Genomic DNA, 21848 nt, shown 5'->3' with positions numbered 1-21848 from the left:
CATTTTAAAATTCTTTTAAACACAGTTATGATCATTATTTTTTCAATGAAGCAATATGACTTTAAAAAGGAAAATTCTGAGTGGACTTTTTCTTTTATAAAAGAAAACCGTATAATGGCTATGTATTTTGTATTTTTTATGTATTTTGTATTTGCTGAAAAATCCAGCTAAATATCCGGCTCCCAGTTTGTATTTCCTAGAGATTCTGGTGACTCAGCATTAGTGGTTTTGACAGTAAAATCATTCATTTCAAGCTCATGTCTGATAACTCAATAAATAACGGTTTTTAAATGGACATATTTAAATTCCTCTTAGTTGTGATAAACATTCTGAAATATATAAACAAATTAAATATAAATTATTGTTAAACTCAATACAATGCACCTGTAAGAACCTGTGAGATGTTGGTGCTTAACCAACATGCATTTATAACGTGGCACTGCTTGCAAAATAACTGGCTTGATGCTACTTTCACATATCGTCGCTGTCCAATGAAAAGCACATTGCCAAATCCATTATTTTGGCACCATGAAAAAAAACATTTTATCAGAAACTACTTTACAAAATAAACCTAAGACATCATAATCGGACACCCTTAGCACCGCAGATCGAAACTTTTTTTACACAACTCTTGTAAAAAAAAGTCTATTTTAAAGAGACTTATGTGGGTTATTGTCGGTAAACGTTGACGTATGTGGGTTTCTTACTTGTTTCTTATCTGGCTGTCAAAGTTAAGTTGATATAAAGTGATACAGTAATATGAAGTAATCCATATGACTAACCATCACAAATACAAATGTTAACTAGTACAAATATATAAATGATGTTTCCAGACAAGAATGCCACTTCACCATGACAGTGGTATCTGGCTCAAACAAACTGCAGCACAAGATTTCTTGCAGTGCGGAAGAAACAGTTCTAGTAGGCCTGGGGAGAGGTGTGCAGTGGCATTATCATCACTAGAACTTTTTCTTCCACACTGGTAAATTAGTTGGCGCTCTTCCAGACACATGATGGGAGATATACAGTTTCGACGGACACTTTAGGCACACAATGGAGATACTAGTTAAGTATGTTAGTTCTTTGGTCCGTTAGAGAAATAACATATTTCCTAGTCAAGTGCACTTAATAATAGCGATTTAATTTCATACTCAGTATCTTGAACACTGTGAACATGGAGAAATGCAAAACTTGATGTGCACTATTGCATATTAACGGCATAGTCCAAGAAACAATACAGGATGTTGCTGTGTACCAACTTACTGTGTGTTATTAAAATAGCTACATTGCAGTGATTTTATGTATTTGTTGGACCTGCTGCATGGCAAAGCTAGATTTGGAGCAAAGGATCCTTTGGTAGAATTGACCTTAGGCACACATGGAAATTAGCTACGAGTTCCACTTCAGACTGTAACATAAAACACATTTCTTAGTAGAAATTAATTTGTCTTTTGCAGTAATTTTCAATGTATTGTTGGTTATGCTCAGTGTCTTCCACAATCTCTGACCCAATACTGGGTCTTGGGAAGCCTGCAGTTAATCCCTGGAAGCACAGGGCACAAGGCAGGGGACACCCTGGATATAGGGTTACCAAGAATCAAGCTGGGCTGAATGTCTTCCTGTCTGGGGTAGTTTACAGCTGCTGCAGTGACTGAACTTCAACTCTAAAAATAGCAAGTTACTTGCAGAACTTCCTGTATGGTTGCTAGCGCAAGATTTTTGTGAAACAACCAGTCATACCGAATCTGCATAGTAAATCCAGATGTATGAAAGCCTTTTTCACAAACTTAGCCCCAGGGAAAATTAGAATCTGTTCCTAAGCCATCTTTAGAGCTGATGTGGACGGCTGATTTCTTCACTTATATATTAGACACGGATGGACGAGGAAGTCCACATTGTGCATGAGGCCCAAGTTGACACTCTAGCAATGAATATGAATACTACCCTGTCTCGGAATTATACATGTTTTAATCACGACAGTCCCTCTTTCCAAATGGTTTCTTTACCCAGGTTCGTAAAGAGTACAGCAAATGCTTCCGCCACAACTACTGCTGTGGTAGATTACCCACAGAGAGCTCCCACAGTTCAACAAAGACATCGACTGCCAGGGCTAGTGCCCGCTACTCCTCCGGCACACAGGTAAACGCGACTAAAGAAAACCGTATTTATCACCTTTAATGTAAGATCATGCTGACTATATTTTAATAAAGTTAGTAGCACCATGAAGGAGTATTCTGTGTATTAATGGATCTATGCTTTCAAAATATATATGTTATTGTTTTTTTTTTTAAATAATCACATAGAATGGAGTATATAGTGTGTACTGAACACAGAAGGGTGCTGATGCAGTGCCAAAGAATTGAAATTTTATATAGAAAATGACTAAATGAAGGAACCCCCCCCCCCCCAAATAAAAGGAAACAGTTCTATAAAGCCATAGCTCTCTCTTAATAGTCCCTTAATGTTTATTGTACAGAGTCGTATCAGGCGGATGTGGAATGACACCGTAAGGAAGCAATCTGAGTCTTCCTTTATCTCAGGTGACATCAACAGCACCTCTACCCTTAACCAAGGTCAGTCCTCAGCTTTTTTCTTTAGTTTGTTCAAAAAAATTCTCTCTTTATATAGAAGTTCCAGGGAAATTTCAGTAATGTTGATAAAGCCGAGTTACTCAAAGTTTGTGGATTCCTCCATTATAAATCAGAAAGTTGCAGTAAATACTGGGTGTTGCTATTTATCAAATTGTTGATTTCATAGTATTGAGTACAGTTTTACTGAACTGGCAATCTGAAAATGATTTTTTTTTTTTTATTTGAAAGGGGGCAGGTAAGAGGTGGTTAATGGACTTTTCTTTCATTGCTGTTAACCTTCAAGGAATATAAATGAATATTGCAATATATTTCTTAAAAGAAAACCCTATTTCTCTGGGGAAATAGCAAGATTTTTTTCTGATTTATTTGGTATATAGTACAACAAATGCCACAGAAAAATGTAAACCCTTTGACCCTTGAAATCACTGAAGATGAAATCTCCACTAGTTTATTATGTATTGTCACCTAAAATATCTGAGAAGTGGAAAAATAAGTAAATAAACTCTCTTAAAAAAAATAAATAAAATAAATGCACCTTTTGAATACCAAGTCAATTTCTCATTATGAGACAATTGCTCACCTCTATGCGCTTATTCTTTGAAATGGCATTAAGAAGATAGAGGTCTTCAGTTTCAACATGTAAACTTGAATAATACAGTAGCGGAAATTTAACAAATACTTTGTGTGGCTTGTTTAATATGTGAAAATAGCTTTTGCCAAAAACAGAAAACAGCCCTTGGGGCTGACTGTTATTGAAGATACATCCAGGCCGTGTTTCAGTTGCCACCCAGATAGCTATTATTTCTTTTCCGGTGTGTTATTATTCTATCCTTATAGTAAGAAAATAAAACAAAAAAAAAGAATTATAAAAATTAGAAATACGTTTACCTTAGTGCTTGTTTTTCTTTTATATTTCACAAATTTACGTTCCTTTGCTATTTGATCTGCCATCACTAATACATTTTGATTTTTACTACTGCACATTCATTTGCCTTCAAAATTCAAATCTATTTATTAACAAACAAAAAAAAAACCTGACAGCTCTTCCTAAAACAGCTTGTCACATATTACCATGATAGCAGAAAGAGAGAAAATGTTCTCTTTCAATGTGAAATAGTGTTAAGAAGCCTCTTTTAGAATTAAAATGGGTATTGTGTGTTTGTTCAATGTCATTTGACACTACGGTCATGGGACACTTACTTCAGGAAGCAGTGCACTAATAGGACTTGCCTGTCTTCTTCTGTCTCACTGCTCCAGGGATGACGGGCAATTATCTACTAACAAATCCTCTCCTTCGACCACAAGGCACTAACAACCCCTATAACACCCTACTCGCCGAAACTGTTGTATGTAACAGTCCCACGGCTCCAGTGTTTAACTCTCCAGGTGTGCTTACTTACCACTTCAGAAAAGCATGTGTTTGTTGTGTTTTTCTTTCGTAAAACTCGGCATTATTTCTGTGTTAAGGTGTATACGATGTACTATCACTTTTTATAACAATAATCATATACTGTATATAAAGCACCACGAGATGATCTCTGCCGTGGTAATTGTTAGAAAGGTGATACTGTGTTCTATACATTTTAAAATGTGCACTTTATTTAAGTCTCTGAACATAATGATAAGTACATGAATTCACTGTTACCATCAAGAACAGTATTCTTAAAAATTGGACAAAATACCTATATATTTTTTTTAGTTAAAGGTGTGTGTTTGCAGGTTTTAAATGCTATATAACACATTAGAGAAGTGGAAGGAAAAATTTACCCCATCAGCCTTTATTTTTCTTATTTACTCACTGTTAAAAGAAAATGTTTGACATGGAACTGGAGTATCTGATATTTGGGAATACCGAAATGCACGGCGATAGAGAAAAATTATGAGGGCATTCGGTGTATCTAACTGCTGCTGTTTTCACACATAATCTCTTTCTTTTAACAGTGTTCTGAAATTTGCAAATAAATAAATCATATTATATTTACTCATATAAATTAAAATACAAATCTGAGGACTTGTGATATATCTTTGGTATGCCAATTGGGAAAATGACATGTTAATATATCTATATTTGTTTGCTTGTGTGTTTATTTATTTGCTCTTTTCCTTATGCTTCCCTCTAGTGAACTACAGAGAGACAAGTATGGGAGTAAAACTTAACTTTGCCTATCAAATGTAAATTTTTTTCAGCATGGTTATTAAAACACAACTTCCGGCATAATCAGTGGTTTACTTCAGATCATCAGCATACACTCAGTGGGCAAGTGGTTCACAAAATGTCAGCTAAAGTACACCATATGAATACAGCTACATCAAGGAATTACATAAAAGTTTCACTATATTAATCTGTGTAGGATTTAGAGGATGGTTCTGGGAATTACCTCTGGAGGAAAATACATATATACATATGTATTTATGTTTACTTAATTCATTTTATCTATCGGATTAAATTTTTGTATGTAGATAGAGTATGTATATCATGGCATAGAATTTCAATAAGAGAAAATCTCCATTCTAAACTGATAATACAGAATATCTATATTTAGGAAAATAAATAATGCAGAACAAACCTGTTGATTAACAGCAGAGTCTGCCTATTTTTGTTCATTTTTTGACAGCGGGTTTTAGTGTTAGTTGGGGGAAAACACAAACGTGTTAAGTTTGATAGATGGCCAATGTAGTGCAGCAGTTTCACGGTGTGTAGGTTCATTTCATTCGCATCACTTCCTCCTCTTCAGACATCACATTTTCTGAGTGACTGTTGTTTTTAATAGAAATCAGTAAATATGCTAAGATTGTCACTGTGATGGGTCTTCATTTTTTTTTAACTACATTCTTTCCTCTTTGTCGTTTCCCTGATAAACCTTTATATGTTGTATGTTTGTTTGTCCAAAATGGGATTCCCTTATCAGACCCATCCATTCCGTATACTCCTCCCCTCCCTAATCCTCTTTATCATATGCCTGACAGGAACTTAACTTCTCTTGTCTTGCTGTGATTGATCTGCCGTGATCAATACTGCATTCCTCTTTGTTCTTCTGCTCCTCTTATTCTACTTTCACCCATTTCACCCTCTGCTGATATTTTGTTTTAATCTTCTGCTCCCGAGCAACGTCCCCTAGTTGTAGAAATTCCTTCCATTGCTGCATTTGACCTCTCCGACAGATTTTTTTTCTTCCTGGTAATAACTGCGGCTACATGCGGACCTGTTACTGTGACTGATGCAGGTGGCAGGGATGTAGGCTACCTCTGACTTTTTTAGGCCTTGGGCAGTAGCTGTGCCTCATAGACACTGTGAAAGTATACATTCACTCAGTTAATGATGAGGGGGAAAAAGTGGCTTAATCAGAATCAGCTGATTGCTTGCTAATTTAATTTGCTGAACCCTTGCTCTTACTGTGCTTTTTATTTTGGTTTTTGTTCCTTCAGTGATTATTCATCGTGTTACAATAAATCATTTTACTTTCTTTTGTACATCAGCTACTCTTAGACCAGATAGCCTGAGCAGACAGACATGATGTGAGTTGTCTAAAGTGAGTCATTCCACCTGCTGTCTGTCGTGATGTTGGGTGATGCTTGTGAGGCGCTGTAGTGAGAGAGATGGCTGTCTGTGTTGAACATAATTCTCTCTGTAGGTCCATAAATGATCACGTCATTTTTTTTTTTAACTTCACCTTCTCCAAAAAAAGAGTTGTTCAAACTTCTGTTAATGGTAGTAGCTTGCCCGCTTGTGGATACACATTTGTATATGTATTTCTGCTTTGTGTATGTGATGTTTACATATACATATTTAATGTTGTTCAGGACAAAGTTTTCAAGTTATAAATTGCAAGCTGGCTTGATTATTTATATTAGGTGGCATTAATAGAGGTAATTTTTAGTTCTATTGTTTTATATGAATTAAATTATTTTGCAAAGAACCATCCAGTTTTTATTGTTGTAAAATAAGCATTATCTAAATTGTGCAATGCATGTAATTACACCAGTGTCCTAAACAGCATTAAACCAGTCTTTTATTATTATTATTATTATTATTATTATTATTATTATTATTCCTTTAGGTCACATAAGGTAACTAATGTTCTCTCATTCCAGGAAATTCCCTGAACAGTGCCAGGGATACAAATGCAATGGATACCCTACCGCTAAATGGTAATTTCAATAATAGTTACTCTCTTCGCAACGGGGACTACGGCGACAGTGTGCGAGTGGTGGACTGTGGGCTCAGCCTGGATGATGTGGCCTTTGAAAAGATGATCATCTCCGAGCTCGTGCACAATAACCTCAGGGCTTGCAGCAAGAGCCAGAACATGGACAGAACTTCAACCAAAGTGACCGCGGGTGGCAGCAGCAGCGAAGATGACGCCATCGTGGCCGACGCTTCATCTTTGGTGCACGGCGAAAACCCCAGCCTGGAGTCGCACCACAAGGAGTTGGAGGCTCCACTCATCCCCCAACGGACTCACTCGCTTCTGTACCACCCGCAGAAGAAGGTGAAGACGGAGGGTATAGACAGCTACATGTCTCAGCTCACGGCTGAGGTGGACGACAACCTTCAGTCCCCAAACCGAGACTCCCTGTACACTAGTATGCCTAATTTAAGAGACTCTCCCTACCCCGAGAGTAGCCCGGATGTAGAGGAGGACCTCTCTCCTTCTAAAAGGAGCGAAATCGATGATGTTTATTACAAGAGCATGCCTAATCTCGGAGCCGGACATCAACTTCAGGCATACTACCAGATTAGCAAAGGTAGTAGTGATGGGTATATTATTCCTATTAACAAAGAAGACTGCATCCCAGAAGGGGAAGAAGTGAGAGAAGGACAGATGCAGCTGGTGACGAGTCTCTAAATGTATTTAAGTCAAGTTACTTCCCAATTGATACCCCCTGAAAGACATGAAATGTGTACATTTTGCTCTCTGTCCCCCCACCCTTATTTTTTCACAGACAGTCTGCAGTGCATGGAGGTTGTTCTGCGTCGGCTTTGAAAATCGCTGTGAAGCTGTGAACAGACTCTGTACATACCAAGCAGAATTAAAGATAAATAAAGACAAGCCAACTATGTATTTAAATATGCTGCTGCTGTTGAACGATTGAAAAAAAAATAACAGAAGAATGGGCCATTCTAATTCAGCAGTTTCTGAACAATGATTGTATATACACTTCCATTACCCTTATCAAACCTGTTTTGTATTATATACAAAATCAAGCTCCAGGATCTGAACTGGAAAGACTTATGTGATGTTTCTTGATGTGTTCCCGGTAAGAATATAATTATGAATATAAAAGTCCTGGATCCTAGAACAGTCACCCCTATCGTGGTGAAGATTGGACCTTGAAACCACTAGCAATCAAGCCCCAGGCCTTATGTTTTCTGAATTGTACATTAAAGTGTTGTTAAGGATAATGGCAAAAAACAATATATAATATATATTTTGTTGTATTGCTAGTGTAAAATAAAATTCAAGGCAACCATAAATATAAAGACATTTTAATTAAAATTTTAGTTTGAAAAGGATATTGTGTAAAAGTTGCACATATGTTATTCAAAGTGTTACACCTCATTCATTGGAGTATGTTTGAACAAGATAATGAAAGAAATTGTAAAGAAAAAGACCATGTCATGCTCACACTTTTCACTGAAAGCCGTGTTTTTTCTTGTATAACCCATATATCTTGACAACAATTCTGAATTTCATATTGCCAAAATATATTATTTTAGTATAGTGTGAATCGAACTCCCGAATTCAACAAATAATGCCTTGCACAAATTTGGTATTAATCATATCAGCATAATTTACTTTAAATCTGTTTTACAATTAGGCATGAGACATTCGACATCAACTTTGTTTTTGTTTTAACTTCCCCAGTTCAGCCGTCTTGATTTGGCCTTTTATTTATATTAAGATTTTAAACCCTTATGAGAATTTAAAAACGGTGTATGAATCTTTCTGCTGGCACCTGTACGCTTTTCTTTGTTAATGTTTAAAGCCATCATTTAATTAAAAAAAAAGCTGTAAAGTTCAACACTTGTTAAACAATAAATAAATGTCAAGATTTTTTGTCAAATGTTTCCAAGCTGTTTTATTAATGACTTCTAATGGTATGATTTAGGTGGCGTAAAAATGAGGAAATCTGCACCTGTCCAGTCAGGCTATGCATATTCGTCATAAACACACTCATCCTGACCCGCCCCCCAGAATTGGTTAGCTAAGTGCGGTACTCTATCACTTTCGCTCCATGAGATAACGGAGCTAAGCCTTTTCATGCAATAAAACATAATAATGAGAGTTTTAGGTGAGGGGAAATTATTTTGTATATCATGTTCAGTATAGGGCCTCATTCCGATTTGAAAAACAAACACTTACTCAAGTTCACTCTCCCTCGCTTTGAGGGAGGAATTCCCATTAAGAAACCGATATAAAATGGTTGTCATTGGCAAGATTGTCCGTGACTCACATACACGAGGGACCAGCCACAGCCCATTAATTTGTCATTTTTTAACACAGAAAATAGTATAAACTGGAATGTCCCACATCAGCCTATCATCTGTGGCATTTAAAAAAGGATTTCACACAAAACTTACACCTGTATTTTTTTTTTTGCATTTTTTTTTACATATGGCAGTTATTAGTGAAATTTAGGCACAGACAAATGTTTCTGTCATTTCAGGTTATGCACTTTAAAAATGAAATAAATGCAATACTGCAAGGTCGCTGGCTTAATAGGATTTGAACAGTGATTGCACCTATATTGACTGTCCTGTTTCCCATCCTCTAAATATTAATATTTTATATTAGTCGGCTAGTATATTAGTGAATATTATCAATGTTGTTTTGCAAATGTCCATTGTTAATGCACTGAATGTACTGCATTTCTGCCACCTCGGCCATGTACATCACTCTGGATAAGAGAATAAAATGTAATGTAAAATGTCGTGATTAACGAGGCTTAATGTATTGAAAAGAACGTGTAAAACCTTTATAGTTTTTAATGTACAGAATTAAAGAAGTACAAGCCATGAACAACTGACTTGCTTCATTATTAGCATACTAATAATGCTACTCATAGCAGCATAAAGTCATCGGATATTGCTGTTGGTGCATATCGTACTGTAGATATAAATATGTAAATATATATAAATCATAGGTCATTGGAAAATCGTGTATTCTTGTCTATGTCTTTTGGGTATTTGTATATAACTAGTGATAGGCATATCAAGTTCAGCAAAGATAAAGGTTCTAGGTGTGTTAAAATTTGTCTTTTTTATCACTAAATACCTTCCACAAATAAAGTACATAGTACAATTAACGAAAATCAAATCTTTCCCCCTCCCCACCCACACACATAAATGTCTAACTGATATAAAATCAAAAACATGTTTTTGTCATTCCCTGTAACGGCTGCTTCACTTGTAAAGGATTCCAAACATCATCAGTAAAACATCACAGTGCTTCTGAAAGGTCAATGAATTGGGGAATGGAGCATTGTTTACCTGGAACAGGGCTGACATGTTTGCTTCTGCTTGTCTAATATTTCAGTCAAAAAACTGTTTTAACCAGCTAGGACATTTCGCTGAATGTATCATGTGTCACATTTATCATCTGAAATCAAAGAACATGGCAGTTTTATATGCAACATAATGTAACCATGAAGTAATTTTGAAGATACATTGATAATATACTTGTTTTTATGTAAATATTTCTATGGCTGCTACTGTTAATTGTCATAACAATTAACAATTAATTGTCATTAATATCTAATGTGAACCAATTAATGTCATACACCATACAGTACATCCTACCTTTGACTCAAGGATCCTCCGGGTATTGATAACCATCAAGAAATGAATAACAAGGTGGATATTGCAATGGAGAGAAGAGAAATGTAGCTGAAGAAAATGACCCAAAGTGGTGCTGTAAAGTTATTCTCGCTGTTCTGGAAATGTCTTTGGTTTTCGTATTACTATGCATACAAAGAAAAGCAAGTTTACTTGAACCCATCTGACAGCAACTGTCCAACTGAAATTAACAGAAGCTTCGTTAAAAGTTACAATATGCTTGAGGTTGCAAATGGTGCATTTAGACTGGGATCTTTTCATCAGCAAATTCTATCTAAAAAAAGGTAGCTTTACTCCATTTTTCTACTCATTGAACTTCAGTTACATTTTATGTGATATTTTTTATTACCTTTAAAGACAACTTTTTTTTTTTTAAATAATGACTAAGACTTTCTCGTTCGATGTTCCAAGAGGCCTTCTTCAGTACAACTCAGGTGAATCTGCCTTTTTATGTATGTAATCATTATCCTTCTGTTATCCATGTTTAATTTTTCAGGGACATTCACTAGAATGATTGTTTAATTATGCAATATGGACCATATTGATTCTACGATATTTCATTCATCTTTGAAATATGTTTCTCATATGCTTTAATGCATAATTCAGAATGATATCACTGCATGTGGCTTGCAGTATTCTTTTCCTTTCATGTTTTTAAAAGAAAAACTTTGCTTTGTCATTTACAACACTTTCATTGGGAAGAGTCAAGTGAAATAATGTGTAATACAGCAGGATATAATAAAGAACAAATGAACTCAATTAAAATGCAATAGTGTAATAAGCATAGCTGGAATGTTTTAGTGGGAAGTTAAGAAATAGTTTATTAGTACTTTATTATTGTTACATTTTACAATTGTTGGAATTCATGGCATGATCACATGGCCACATGAATAATGGGGGTAGGAGAGGGGTTTATATTATCTTCCCGATGTCAAATTAAAATTTATATTGCACTGTACTACATGCTGCTGATGTGTGCGGAGTTTGCATGTTCTCCCCATGTCGTCGTGGGGTTTCCTCCGGGTACTCCGGTTTCCCCCCACAGTCCAAAAACATGCTGAGGCTAATTGTAGTTGCTAAATTGCCCATAGGAGTGCATGCGTGAGTGAATGGTGTGTGAGTGTGCCCTGCGATGGGCTGGCCCCCCATCCTGGGTTGTTCCCTGCCTTGTGCCCATTGCTTCCGGGATAGGCTCCGGACCCCCGCGGCCCAGTAGGATAAGCAGTTTGGGAAATGGATGGATGGATATGGCTTGCACCTAAATCCGGGGGGGGGGGGCATTTCAAGTAACTGAGCAACTAACATTTTCAGATCGGCTCAGATTAGGATCCTCATTTGAACACTTTGATTTAAAATATTAGCATGTATCCCCCATTGAAAGTTTTCTCATATGTGTATATATTAGGCCTTTGAAGCTAATGACCTGATTGTAAGGTCGAAATCTACCGAGAGCACAGTATCTTTAAAGTCAGCGATGTTGCTGTTCCATAAAATTTGTTGCCAAAGGTAGATACCAAGATGAAATGTTACCTGTAAAATGTACAGATGCTGCTGGGATGAATATTTTGGTACAGTCACTTTATTTTTTAAAAACTAAAAATAATTTTTTTATTACCATCCAGTGACCTGAGATGAAGAGTAGACTCCTCTGGTACTATATTGACTACGACGAATCCTTGAGTACCGCTGGTTTGACTTTGTGTCGAGTGAGCGGTTGCTAGAGGAGCCCAAATGAGGCACGTTACCTGCACTGTGAGGGAGCGTCAGTCACGGCACTGTGGCATTTTCCGGACGGAGATCCGGCTCATAGGAACCTCATTGCTGAGGGCACAAGCGGCTGGACCAGGCCAAGGGGACGCCCACGTGACACCTGGCTGCGGCAGAAAGACGGCCATTTCCAGAGGGTAGGACTGGACCACATGTCATCCTGGTCGCCAACCAGGATCCCGCGGTGTTTAAGTGTGGTAGGTGTGGCAACGCGTTGTACCAGTGCATGTTCCCCAACCTGACCTGACCTGTAATTCCGTAATTCTGCTAACCTACAAAGTAGAAAACAGTGTATTTTGAACTTTTAGGCTGTATTGCAAGTCTGCTCATGAACTCTATAAACTCTACTGGTCTTTCTCAGGAGAAAAAAAAGAAAAAATCAATCAGAAAAGTGTGTAATCAGCATTAGTCAGTCATCTGAAGAGCTTCAATTAGGCATCAATTCTTGCCACAGCACATTTTCCCTTTTAAATTCAGATTTGGTTATGACAAGGATATATTAAGTATGTCTTGAATGCCTTCATATCCATATCCATATTTCCTAATTTAATCTGTAGTATCTTAAAAAAGACTCAGCTGATAGCTTTAAGTTATATATAGTAAGTTTTTTCAAAAAAATACTGACTTTAATGCATACTGAACACGCATTTTTGAACACATACTTCCCATAAATATTACCATTTTGAAATGTTACTGGAAATCACACTCACATTTGCTTTCGAGTGTGACCCCCCCATGGTGAAAGATATCCCCCTCTGAATTCCTGCCACTCTTGAAATATATGAAATTCTTCAATAAAAAAATGTAATGCTACATTTGCTGAAGCTCTTTCTAACAGATTAGCTTTGTATATTTGTGTATATACATGCTGTATTAAGCACTGATTGCCTATTTGTGTCACTCTCGATTAACATATATGTCTTTCTTAGGACGTAATAATACATTAAATGTAGAGTAAGGCTTTGCTAAACTTACTGAACTTTGAGTGCTTTTGACATCGGCCATTTGGTTACTTACTGTACAAGTGTGATCAGAACCAGAAGGCTTTGCACAAAATATGTACTGAAACTGAAATACCATAAATGCTTGAATATAATGCCTAAAACATTCACTTTCCATCTTCTTAATAAGAACATAGTGGAAGTGACTTTCACTCACTGACCATATGGCAAATTGCAAACTGGTCAGTGTGCACACGGTTTTCTTTAGAAAAGAAAAATGATAGTAAATATACAGAGCTGGTGAGTACAATTTTTCTACATTTTATGACATTTGTTTACTTGTTATTGTCAGTAAACTGGAAAATGATAGAAATGGCAATTGATTCTTTGCTTTATTAACAAGAGTTTGTACCGGTTCCCATTACTGAAAGAGTGAGTTAAGGTTCTGCTCTTCTTGCCTTGTGTGTGGCCTTCTCAATGTCTGCAAGCTTCAATAACTCCCACGTGTACGGCGGGAGAGAGCAACTCTTTGTCAAACATTGATTTAGAAATAGGCCAGGAGCTGGGGGACTAGAACCTCCTACTGCTCCCAGTGTGGAAAGTGTAGCACGGCAAGAAAATATCATTCTCACAAAGGCTGTTTACATTCACATGAGCATTAACTTGTTATTAATTGCCACAATTAAACATTGTTTAATTTAAAAATAGAAAGATGATAGGGATTATACAAACAGTACTTACACAGCAGCAAACCTTCATTCAAAAACCTGCCTAATAAAAATATTCTCCTTCACTAGACAGAGACATTTGCTAGAGCAATGATGTGGTATTTGTTATTAAATTAATAGGGTGATTTAAACGTCTCTGGCATGTTTGAGACAGCCAAGTATGTTATATCAGATATGGATAATTATTTATTAAATGACAGCAGGTACCTAGTTGCCTAGTGCCCGGCAGAGGAAAAGGCTGTTTTGCAAGAAATATACATAATTAAAGTCAGAAAACCATTACCTTCAATAAGGTGATCTGAAATGAGCTATTATATTTGAGTGTGAGTAATTTAAATGAAGACAAAAAACTGGGGAAAAAAGGAAGAGAAATTAATCATTATGAGACAGTTAAAAAAAATCACTTTACAATCATGCAAAGTATAGTGTCAGGTGAAAATTCCATTTTCCTGCTAAATGCTTGTCATTGAGAATAGAGAGCAGCATTTATTGGGATGTCTCATGCTTAATTCTGTCATGGTGGGCTGTGTTTACCAGAAATTCTGTTAGGAGGCAGAACACACAGCCTGGTCACCAAGACAAGGACACTACTTTGGATTGAGCTTTGGGGTCGTTGAGGTCCCGCCCCATCCAGCATGACCATATCATAATTTGGGAGTGGGGATGAATTGACTGGCACCTAGAATTCTTACATTGCAAGAAGTCAGCTGGGTTATGATCAGGGTTTTTCACACCTTCATGCTGTCCGGACATTATAGCATAGGGAGGGGGGCCTTAGGTTTCACGACAACATTTTTACTTTGGCGCAGGAAACAAATCTTCGCAAGCAGTGCAATTTTAGTGATTGTTCCTTTTCAAGGTTATCTAGCATATGTTTAAAACCAGAGGTGTAGATTTCAGGTCCAGAGACTACAAATCCAGACCAGGATTTTGTTTCAACCAACCAGTTGAGTCCTCTGTGACTGTGACTCTTTATGCTCAGCTGGTTGGTTGAAACAAAATCCTGGTCTGGATTTGTACTCTCTGGACCTGAAATCTCCACCTCTATTTAAGTCATCATATTGTGTTTCAGAGGCAAGCTATTTGCATAACTAATCGACGGTAAACGACCCACCCAAAATTACTGAAGTACCAAAACGTACCCCAGTTGCTTTGAAACTTTGGGTACTGGAACTTTTGTTGCAGGTACTCGACCGGAAGTCAATGGAAAAGGGAAAGTACTGAAAGTACTCTACCAAAAGTACAGTACATGGTGCAAAGAAAAAGCACCTAAAATGGTTCCCCCTACACTCTGACCACAAATCTCTTTCTCACCTGTATTTGTGTCTGTTTTATAGGTGCACAAGTTGGGATATGCAATTCCTATGTGCTATTATTCATACTTGTATAACAGCAAATGAAGTGTCATAATCATTATTACCATGATTTAAAATCAATGTTTAAAAACATTTACTGTGGTGTTTATCTCCACAAAGATACTCAAATAACTGCCAGAGAAATGACCTGTTACAATTTACTCATCCATAAATTGCTGTGTTATACCTGTATGCTTCAGGACGAAGTTGCTGTGAAGTATTGAATACGATAACTTTATCAGAAGTCTTCATCTGTCTTCACTTTTTCTTCCGGCCTTTTTGCTTTAGTACAAACGCATATATTTGTTCTGAGACAAGAATTAAATTCTGTTCCACAGAGGTGAAACCCCAATTAGCCTGCTGCTCCAGCTGCTCTCTCGATAATCCCCCCTAATAATTAAGGAATTACTGGATCCTGGATTTCAAATGAATTGGATGAGTGTGACTGTGAGAGTAAATTATATCCAAGCAAGCCTTTGAGAAGTCAAATTAAAACTGTTGCAATGACAATGGTAAAGTGGCACTGGTGGTAAATGTACCTATATTGAGTATTATGTTGATATTAAAGGAAACCACTGTAACAAATGTAACTCAAAGTCCAATGTACAGGTCATAACCTGTATGATTTAAATAATTCACATGAAAACCAGAAATAAGAAGTTTCCTATATGCAGTCAGGCCTGTAAATTTCTCGCAACCACACTGTTTCCTGCAACAAAAGTTTTAACCCCGAACTCAGCATATTACTATCTAACTTGATGCTGACGCCAGTCCATCATGAATTTTCATGTCAAAAGCAAAACAAAGAAGTAAGTTCTGCTCCAGATGGAATAGCAGGTTAGAAAATCTTAACCCCGCGACCAAATGTAATGAAGTTTTAGAGATAGAAAACCATATTTAAATATTCATTTAAAATTCATATAACACTGCTCCTGTCATAGCTGCCTCAAACAGCATGCGCCATAAATCTGTAAAGGCCGTGATGTTTAAAAAGTACTGGTGTTTATCCACCCGTTCATCTCTCCGCTGCTTATCCAGGACTGGGTCATTGGGTGGGGGAGGGACTGGAGCTTATTCCAGGCATCATAGGGCACAGGGCATGTGTGCACCCTGGATGGGATGCCAGTCCATTACAGGACACACACACATACTATGGGCAATTTAGAAATGCTAATTAGCCTAACTGCATGTCGTTGGACTGCTGGAGGAAACCTGCATGACACAGAAATAACATGGTACCTACTGAGCCACTGGGCCGCTAATGTTGCTCAATTTTAGTAACACTATTTATTTCCACTTCTCGTGTTTTTATGTTTCTTTAGATAAATACAACTGGCAGGTGAATAAAATGTTTTGGAAAGATTTTTGGGAAATCCCGGAGCTCCATGGATAAAGCTGCATGTTTTAGAAAATCTGTCATTTTTATCGCAAAGGTGATAATGGAAATCATTGTACATTTTCTTTACAAGTTTGAAATAGAATATATAAAGTTATGGAGCAGGCGTCACAGAAACATGAAACGCTTAATAAAACTTTGAGCCCAAAGCTTTGTTTACATCTGTGCGTAAAATGTTGTGCAATTATGTAAAAAAAAAAGCACTTAAAAAACTTACGTGGTTTTGAGTTACAAGGAAAAGGAGTTGCGTCTTTATTGCATTGGGCAACGAGCAAAATGTGGAACATAGATTATTTGGTTTACATTGTGATGCTAATTGAAATCTGGAGAAACCCTATTATTTTGAAAATGAAAACACGGCAGTAGCTTACTATGCATATACCTGGTCATTCTCACAAACATGAGAATCCTTCAAAAAAAATGAAATGCTACAGGGTTTGAATTTTCTGCAACGCAATTGACATTACCTTAATAGGAAGCCTATATTAAATGGTCATTTATAGCTCTGACTTACTCGTCAATTTAATGATAATCAAATAACACAAAACTGGATAAAATGTCTTTAAGTCTGTCCATCCATCCATCCATCCATCCAGCAGAGATGCCCAGACCTCTCTCCCCCCCACCCCCCACTTCTTAAATAGCTCCTTTGGAGAGATACCAAGGCATTCCTAGCCCAGCTGGGAGATATAATCTGTTCCGCGTGTCATCGGTTTGCCCCAGCATCCTGAGTACATGCAATCCTAAGCTGCAGTACGAGAACACGCTACTTCCTTTGAACAAATTCATTCATTTTATTTGAAAAAAATGTTTTTTTTTTGATCTAGCAGCTATTTAGCCTAATTGATTTTCCTACTAGACGTGTTGACAAGATAGACATCACCTGAATCCTGCCCAATGGTGATATGATATGCAATTGGTATATACTTATATATCTCTAAATTTCTATATATTATTGTGTCATGTAATAATTATTTTGTTGTATAAATTATTCACATCCATCTGAATTGTAACATTAATTTTTTATATATGTAGTAAATGTAAAAGTTTAATTTTGTGACATGTTGTGCTTTATGAACACTGCGATATTGTGCTTGGTCACATGCCTTAATACAGCCCTTCAAAGCACGTAGTGAAAAATGCACTGAAGTGAACCTAAATGGCGGAATGTGTATCATTTACATGTGACATGCCCATACTTCACCCAAAGGGTGTATCTAGCCTACATGCACTTAAACCCCAGACTTAAGCCAATGGGAGAATCCGCTAAAGTAAAAAAAGCACACAGCTACGTGTTTTTTGTCTTAATCGCATAGAGGTTTGACTCCCACATAAGCATAAGTATATTACTTGTTGGTTCATTTAGGAGTCTAAAACATAAGTTTAATATTCTCAAATATTTAGAATTCATTCTGCATTCTACCTACCAATATAAAAAACCAGAAATATAAAGACAAAATGAATATAAATGCCCTTAAATTATTTATTTGTTCAGAAGTTATTCTGCAATACATGGATAAATTTAATTCAGCATTACTAGCCAACTAAAGTAATAAATAAACAACAATAATAATAATAATAATAATAATAATAATAATAATAAATTGCTGATGTTACCGACTTAACAACCTCTCTTCAACAAAGTCTCAGTTCACCAAAAGCATTTAAAGTTTAAACAAGTCTTTCTGAAGGCTATTCTTAAAATTTAGAAGTACATTTTAGCATCTCTGAGGACTCATGTTTCGATTCATATTTTAAGTAAACCTTTATAAAAGAGAATATTTCATAATTTGTTTAATTTTTAAAAACTGTCAGAAAACCAGAAGCTATACAGGTATAAATAATTAGCGCCACACAAAATTTAGAATTAACTTTTATGCTCCCATCAATGTTCAATAGGGCATATCATTAACGGTGACTCTTTAACGGTGCTATATCTCAATAGCAAATATTTTCTGACCTTATTACTCAAATTCTATTCCTTAAATTGATATTGTCAGACTCCCAACAATAGCCTGTTTCATACAAATGATTGTATCAGCAGGAGAAATACCTCTATCATTAGAACCTTACATGATACTTTAAAGAAATCACCATGGGGAAATTCCTGCATTCATGAAAGACCAGGGCATACCATTTTTAAATTAATAAGTACCAAAAAGGGGTTTAACCTTGAATGCAGGTACATATTGCAACTGAATATTGATTTTGAATTACCTTGCTGAAGGCTAAGATACAAGGTGACTTAGAAGATATGTGTTTAAAAATGTAGCTTTCACTGAAGCATTGTACGCGGACATTACGATTCATTAGCAGTAATCCCATAAGGAATGTTATATTACTTATGCTACTTAATGCAAATATTAATTGAAAAAATGTCAAACATGTGAGGTTTATAATTTTGTGTTATACAATACCTTTTGTGAAAGGCAAGGTTCTGTTACAGTAGACAATAAATACCTTGCTAAAATATGTGCATGTTACAGGTGATAAAATATAGCACGACTTTACAAAAGATATTTACTTCCTGGAAACACACTCCTAATATCCTATGCTATAGATAATATTTTAGCAATCAGTATTGCTTTTTTATATTCAAATCATATTTTGAGTAGACTGCTGGTAATCTACAGTATATAGCTTCTTTGAAGTACTGGTCTTTACAATGAGCCATACAGTATTATGCTAAATGTTTAAATCTATTTGATTGCGGTAGCAATTAACATGTTTAAGAAAAAAAAAAACAACCTAATTTTACCAGCAGCATAATAAAAAATTCAATTCTTCTCATATCAAAAAGTTACTGATTTCTAGATGACTAATTAAACTAATTTGAATAGTTTATGATTAACCAAACATGGTATCCTAGAGGTTACGTCAAAAAATGTACACTGTATAGCTACTGAAAATAATGGGGGTATGAAATTACTAAGCAAACACACTTGAGGATCATTATATAATATAATTCTCTTTGTAGGCTAAGACTTTTGCACAGTACTGTGTGTAAATTACTAAATGACAGGGAGTCTTACAGGGACCATATCCATTGTAATAGGTTTTGAACATTTATGTTTTAGGTCACTTTCAGTATAGCTAGATTTAATCAAATTTCAATTTATTATATAAGAATGTCTTTTTGAAAAGCAATATTTTTACTATATACTTCATGAATAGCTTCTTTCTGTCCCTTAAAATAAAATGGTTAACCTTCAGGTCCTAGTCATTCTCTACAACACTGGTTGCAGTACAATAGCTCAGTCTAAATTTTATCTACACATTACAATTGCTATAGCAGTGAAATATATGACTGTACGATCCACAATATCCATTTGGACTGTATTCAGACACAGTATTGAGACCTCATACAATGCTCTTTTACAATAAGTAAACATGCACTCTGATTGCTAAGTTCTATCTTGGGACTTGTCAAAGTAACCTGAGGGAGCTCTACTTCATCTTTCTGCAATAGAACATATATCGATAAAACATGGAGTTGTAGCATAACAGCTCCAGGGTTTTGGGTTCAATTGTCCTGCTCTATGTTCTCAGTGGTTTCCAAAGACTTACATTTTGATGTCTTTAAATTATACTTCTTTTATATTAGTGTACTCTTCAATATCCTGGCAATGTGACTTTTATTCCTATTTTAAAATAAATAGCAGCAGTCTATGTTATTGCTTATGTACTCAAAAGAGTTTACAAACAGATCAAAGAATGAATTAAATTCTAAATATCCATTTTCCATAACCACTTATCCAGTATGAGGTTGTGGTGAGCATGGAACCAATCCCAGATACAGTAGGACAAAAGGCCAGAGACACCCAGGACAGAATTCCAATACATCAAAGGGAACAGACACACATACACACACACACACACACACACACACACACACATGCACGCGACACCAATTCTCCTAAACCACATGTGGGAGGGAATCAAAGTACTCAGCGGAAACCCACAGAAACTCAGGACAAAAACCTGCACACTTTGCATACACAATCACAAGTATTTTGCAGCTCATCAGACTACTTAAGTCTTTAGATCTGAAAGACGTTGTTTATACTTTTTATATAAAATGTTAGTGAGGGGAGTGGCTACTGAAAAGCATACACTTCACACAGACCAGGAGGAACCAATTAAAATCATTGTTTTGTAGTAGGTGAAGTATGGAAATGTGGTTTTGATATCTGGTAAGCTTAGCGTTCTCAGTTCTGCTTTATCTAATAATGGGTGCTTGATGTAAAATTGAGTTTCTACGGTTTTGGTCATGTAAGTCAGACCATAATTTTCTGTGTTTGATAAGCAGGGTATTAGAAATATAAAAAGGAAGAACCTTTACTACAGGCTCCTATTATTTTAAGTAAACACAATGGTGTTCATATACTGTAGCAGTTAAAAGTAGAAGGGGGGGGGGGGTTCTGCTATAGGAGGTGTGAGTATGCTGGTACTGTAGTGAAACTTTTGCTGATATATATTTTCAATAAAACATCAAATATAATAATTCTGCAAAAGCTATGTGATTTATTTCAGATATGATTGTTACCTATCAAAATTTTTAAAATCAGAAAAAATTATATGCCCAAAATATGCAACTGTAAGTGAGTGTGCGTTGGCTTCACAGTCCAGGGCTGTATGCTAAATTGAAATATACCACATAAAAGCAGTCTATGTGTTGTCAGTCACACAATTCATGCAATTGCAATTTTAGCGTTAGAATATTACCAGCCCATCTGTTATTGTTCATGTACGTTTGGATGAAAGACAAAGATTGCAAAACTATAGCGGCGGAAGGAAATGTCTCCAAAGGTGATGAAAACCTGCGGAACTGAAGGCAAGGAACTGCAGTTAAACTGAAACTCGATGCACACAAGTTACTCCAGACTATAAAGAAAATAGTACAATCCTAGATAGCAAGAAAATAATAAAAGGGATCACAGAGCAGAATTCCAAAACATACCTGGGGAACACAGACAATAAGACCAAGCTATAACCGAATAATTACAAATATTTGTAAGTCAAGTCATGGAAAAGAAGAAAAAATGAAAACATACAACGTCTGGGGAGTGGATTTTGTCAGATTACTTAGTTACTCTGTAGTTATGCAAAGTGAATAAACTTATATTATTATTTTTATGGATGGATCATGGTAGAGATGTTTAGGAGTCGTTTTCTTTCTCGTTTTTGCATATGTGAGTGAGTTGATACTAAATATTTAATCAATTCATTCAAT

The 21848-nt window shown here is 36.1% G+C and overlaps 1 protein-coding gene across 20 annotated transcripts in view; it reads left to right on the top strand.

Annotated features, from left to right (window-relative positions):
• The window catches only part of adgrl2a (adhesion G protein-coupled receptor L2a), an 84816-nt gene extending 76159 nt beyond the window's left edge, over positions 1–8657 (top strand). For 7 of the 20 annotated variants that reach the window (XM_048976730.1, XM_048976728.1, XM_048976732.1 and 4 more), the window contains 5 exons: positions 2011–2139; positions 2477–2573; positions 3849–3977; positions 4712–4729; positions 6684–8657. In XM_048976730.1, the coding sequence (XP_048832687.1) occupies positions 2011–2139; positions 2477–2573; positions 3849–3977; positions 4712–4729; positions 6684–7438 (1128 nt within the window). In that variant the 3' untranslated portion in view covers positions 7439–8657. Of the gene's footprint in view, positions 1–2010; positions 2140–2476; positions 2574–3848; positions 3978–4711; positions 4730–6068; positions 6122–6683 lie in introns of all 20 variants that reach the window. The other 13 variants (XM_048976747.1, XM_048976734.1, XM_048976737.1 and 10 more) reach the window with 8 other exon arrangements.
• The last annotated feature ends 13191 nt before the right edge of the window (positions 8658–21848 follow it).

This window comes from Brienomyrus brachyistius, chromosome 15, assembly GCF_023856365.1.
Source record: "Brienomyrus brachyistius isolate T26 chromosome 15, BBRACH_0.4, whole genome shotgun sequence".
Taxonomy (NCBI): Eukaryota; Metazoa; Chordata; class Actinopteri; order Osteoglossiformes; family Mormyridae; genus Brienomyrus; species Brienomyrus brachyistius.
This window is presented reverse-complemented; position numbering and strand designations above follow the sequence as displayed.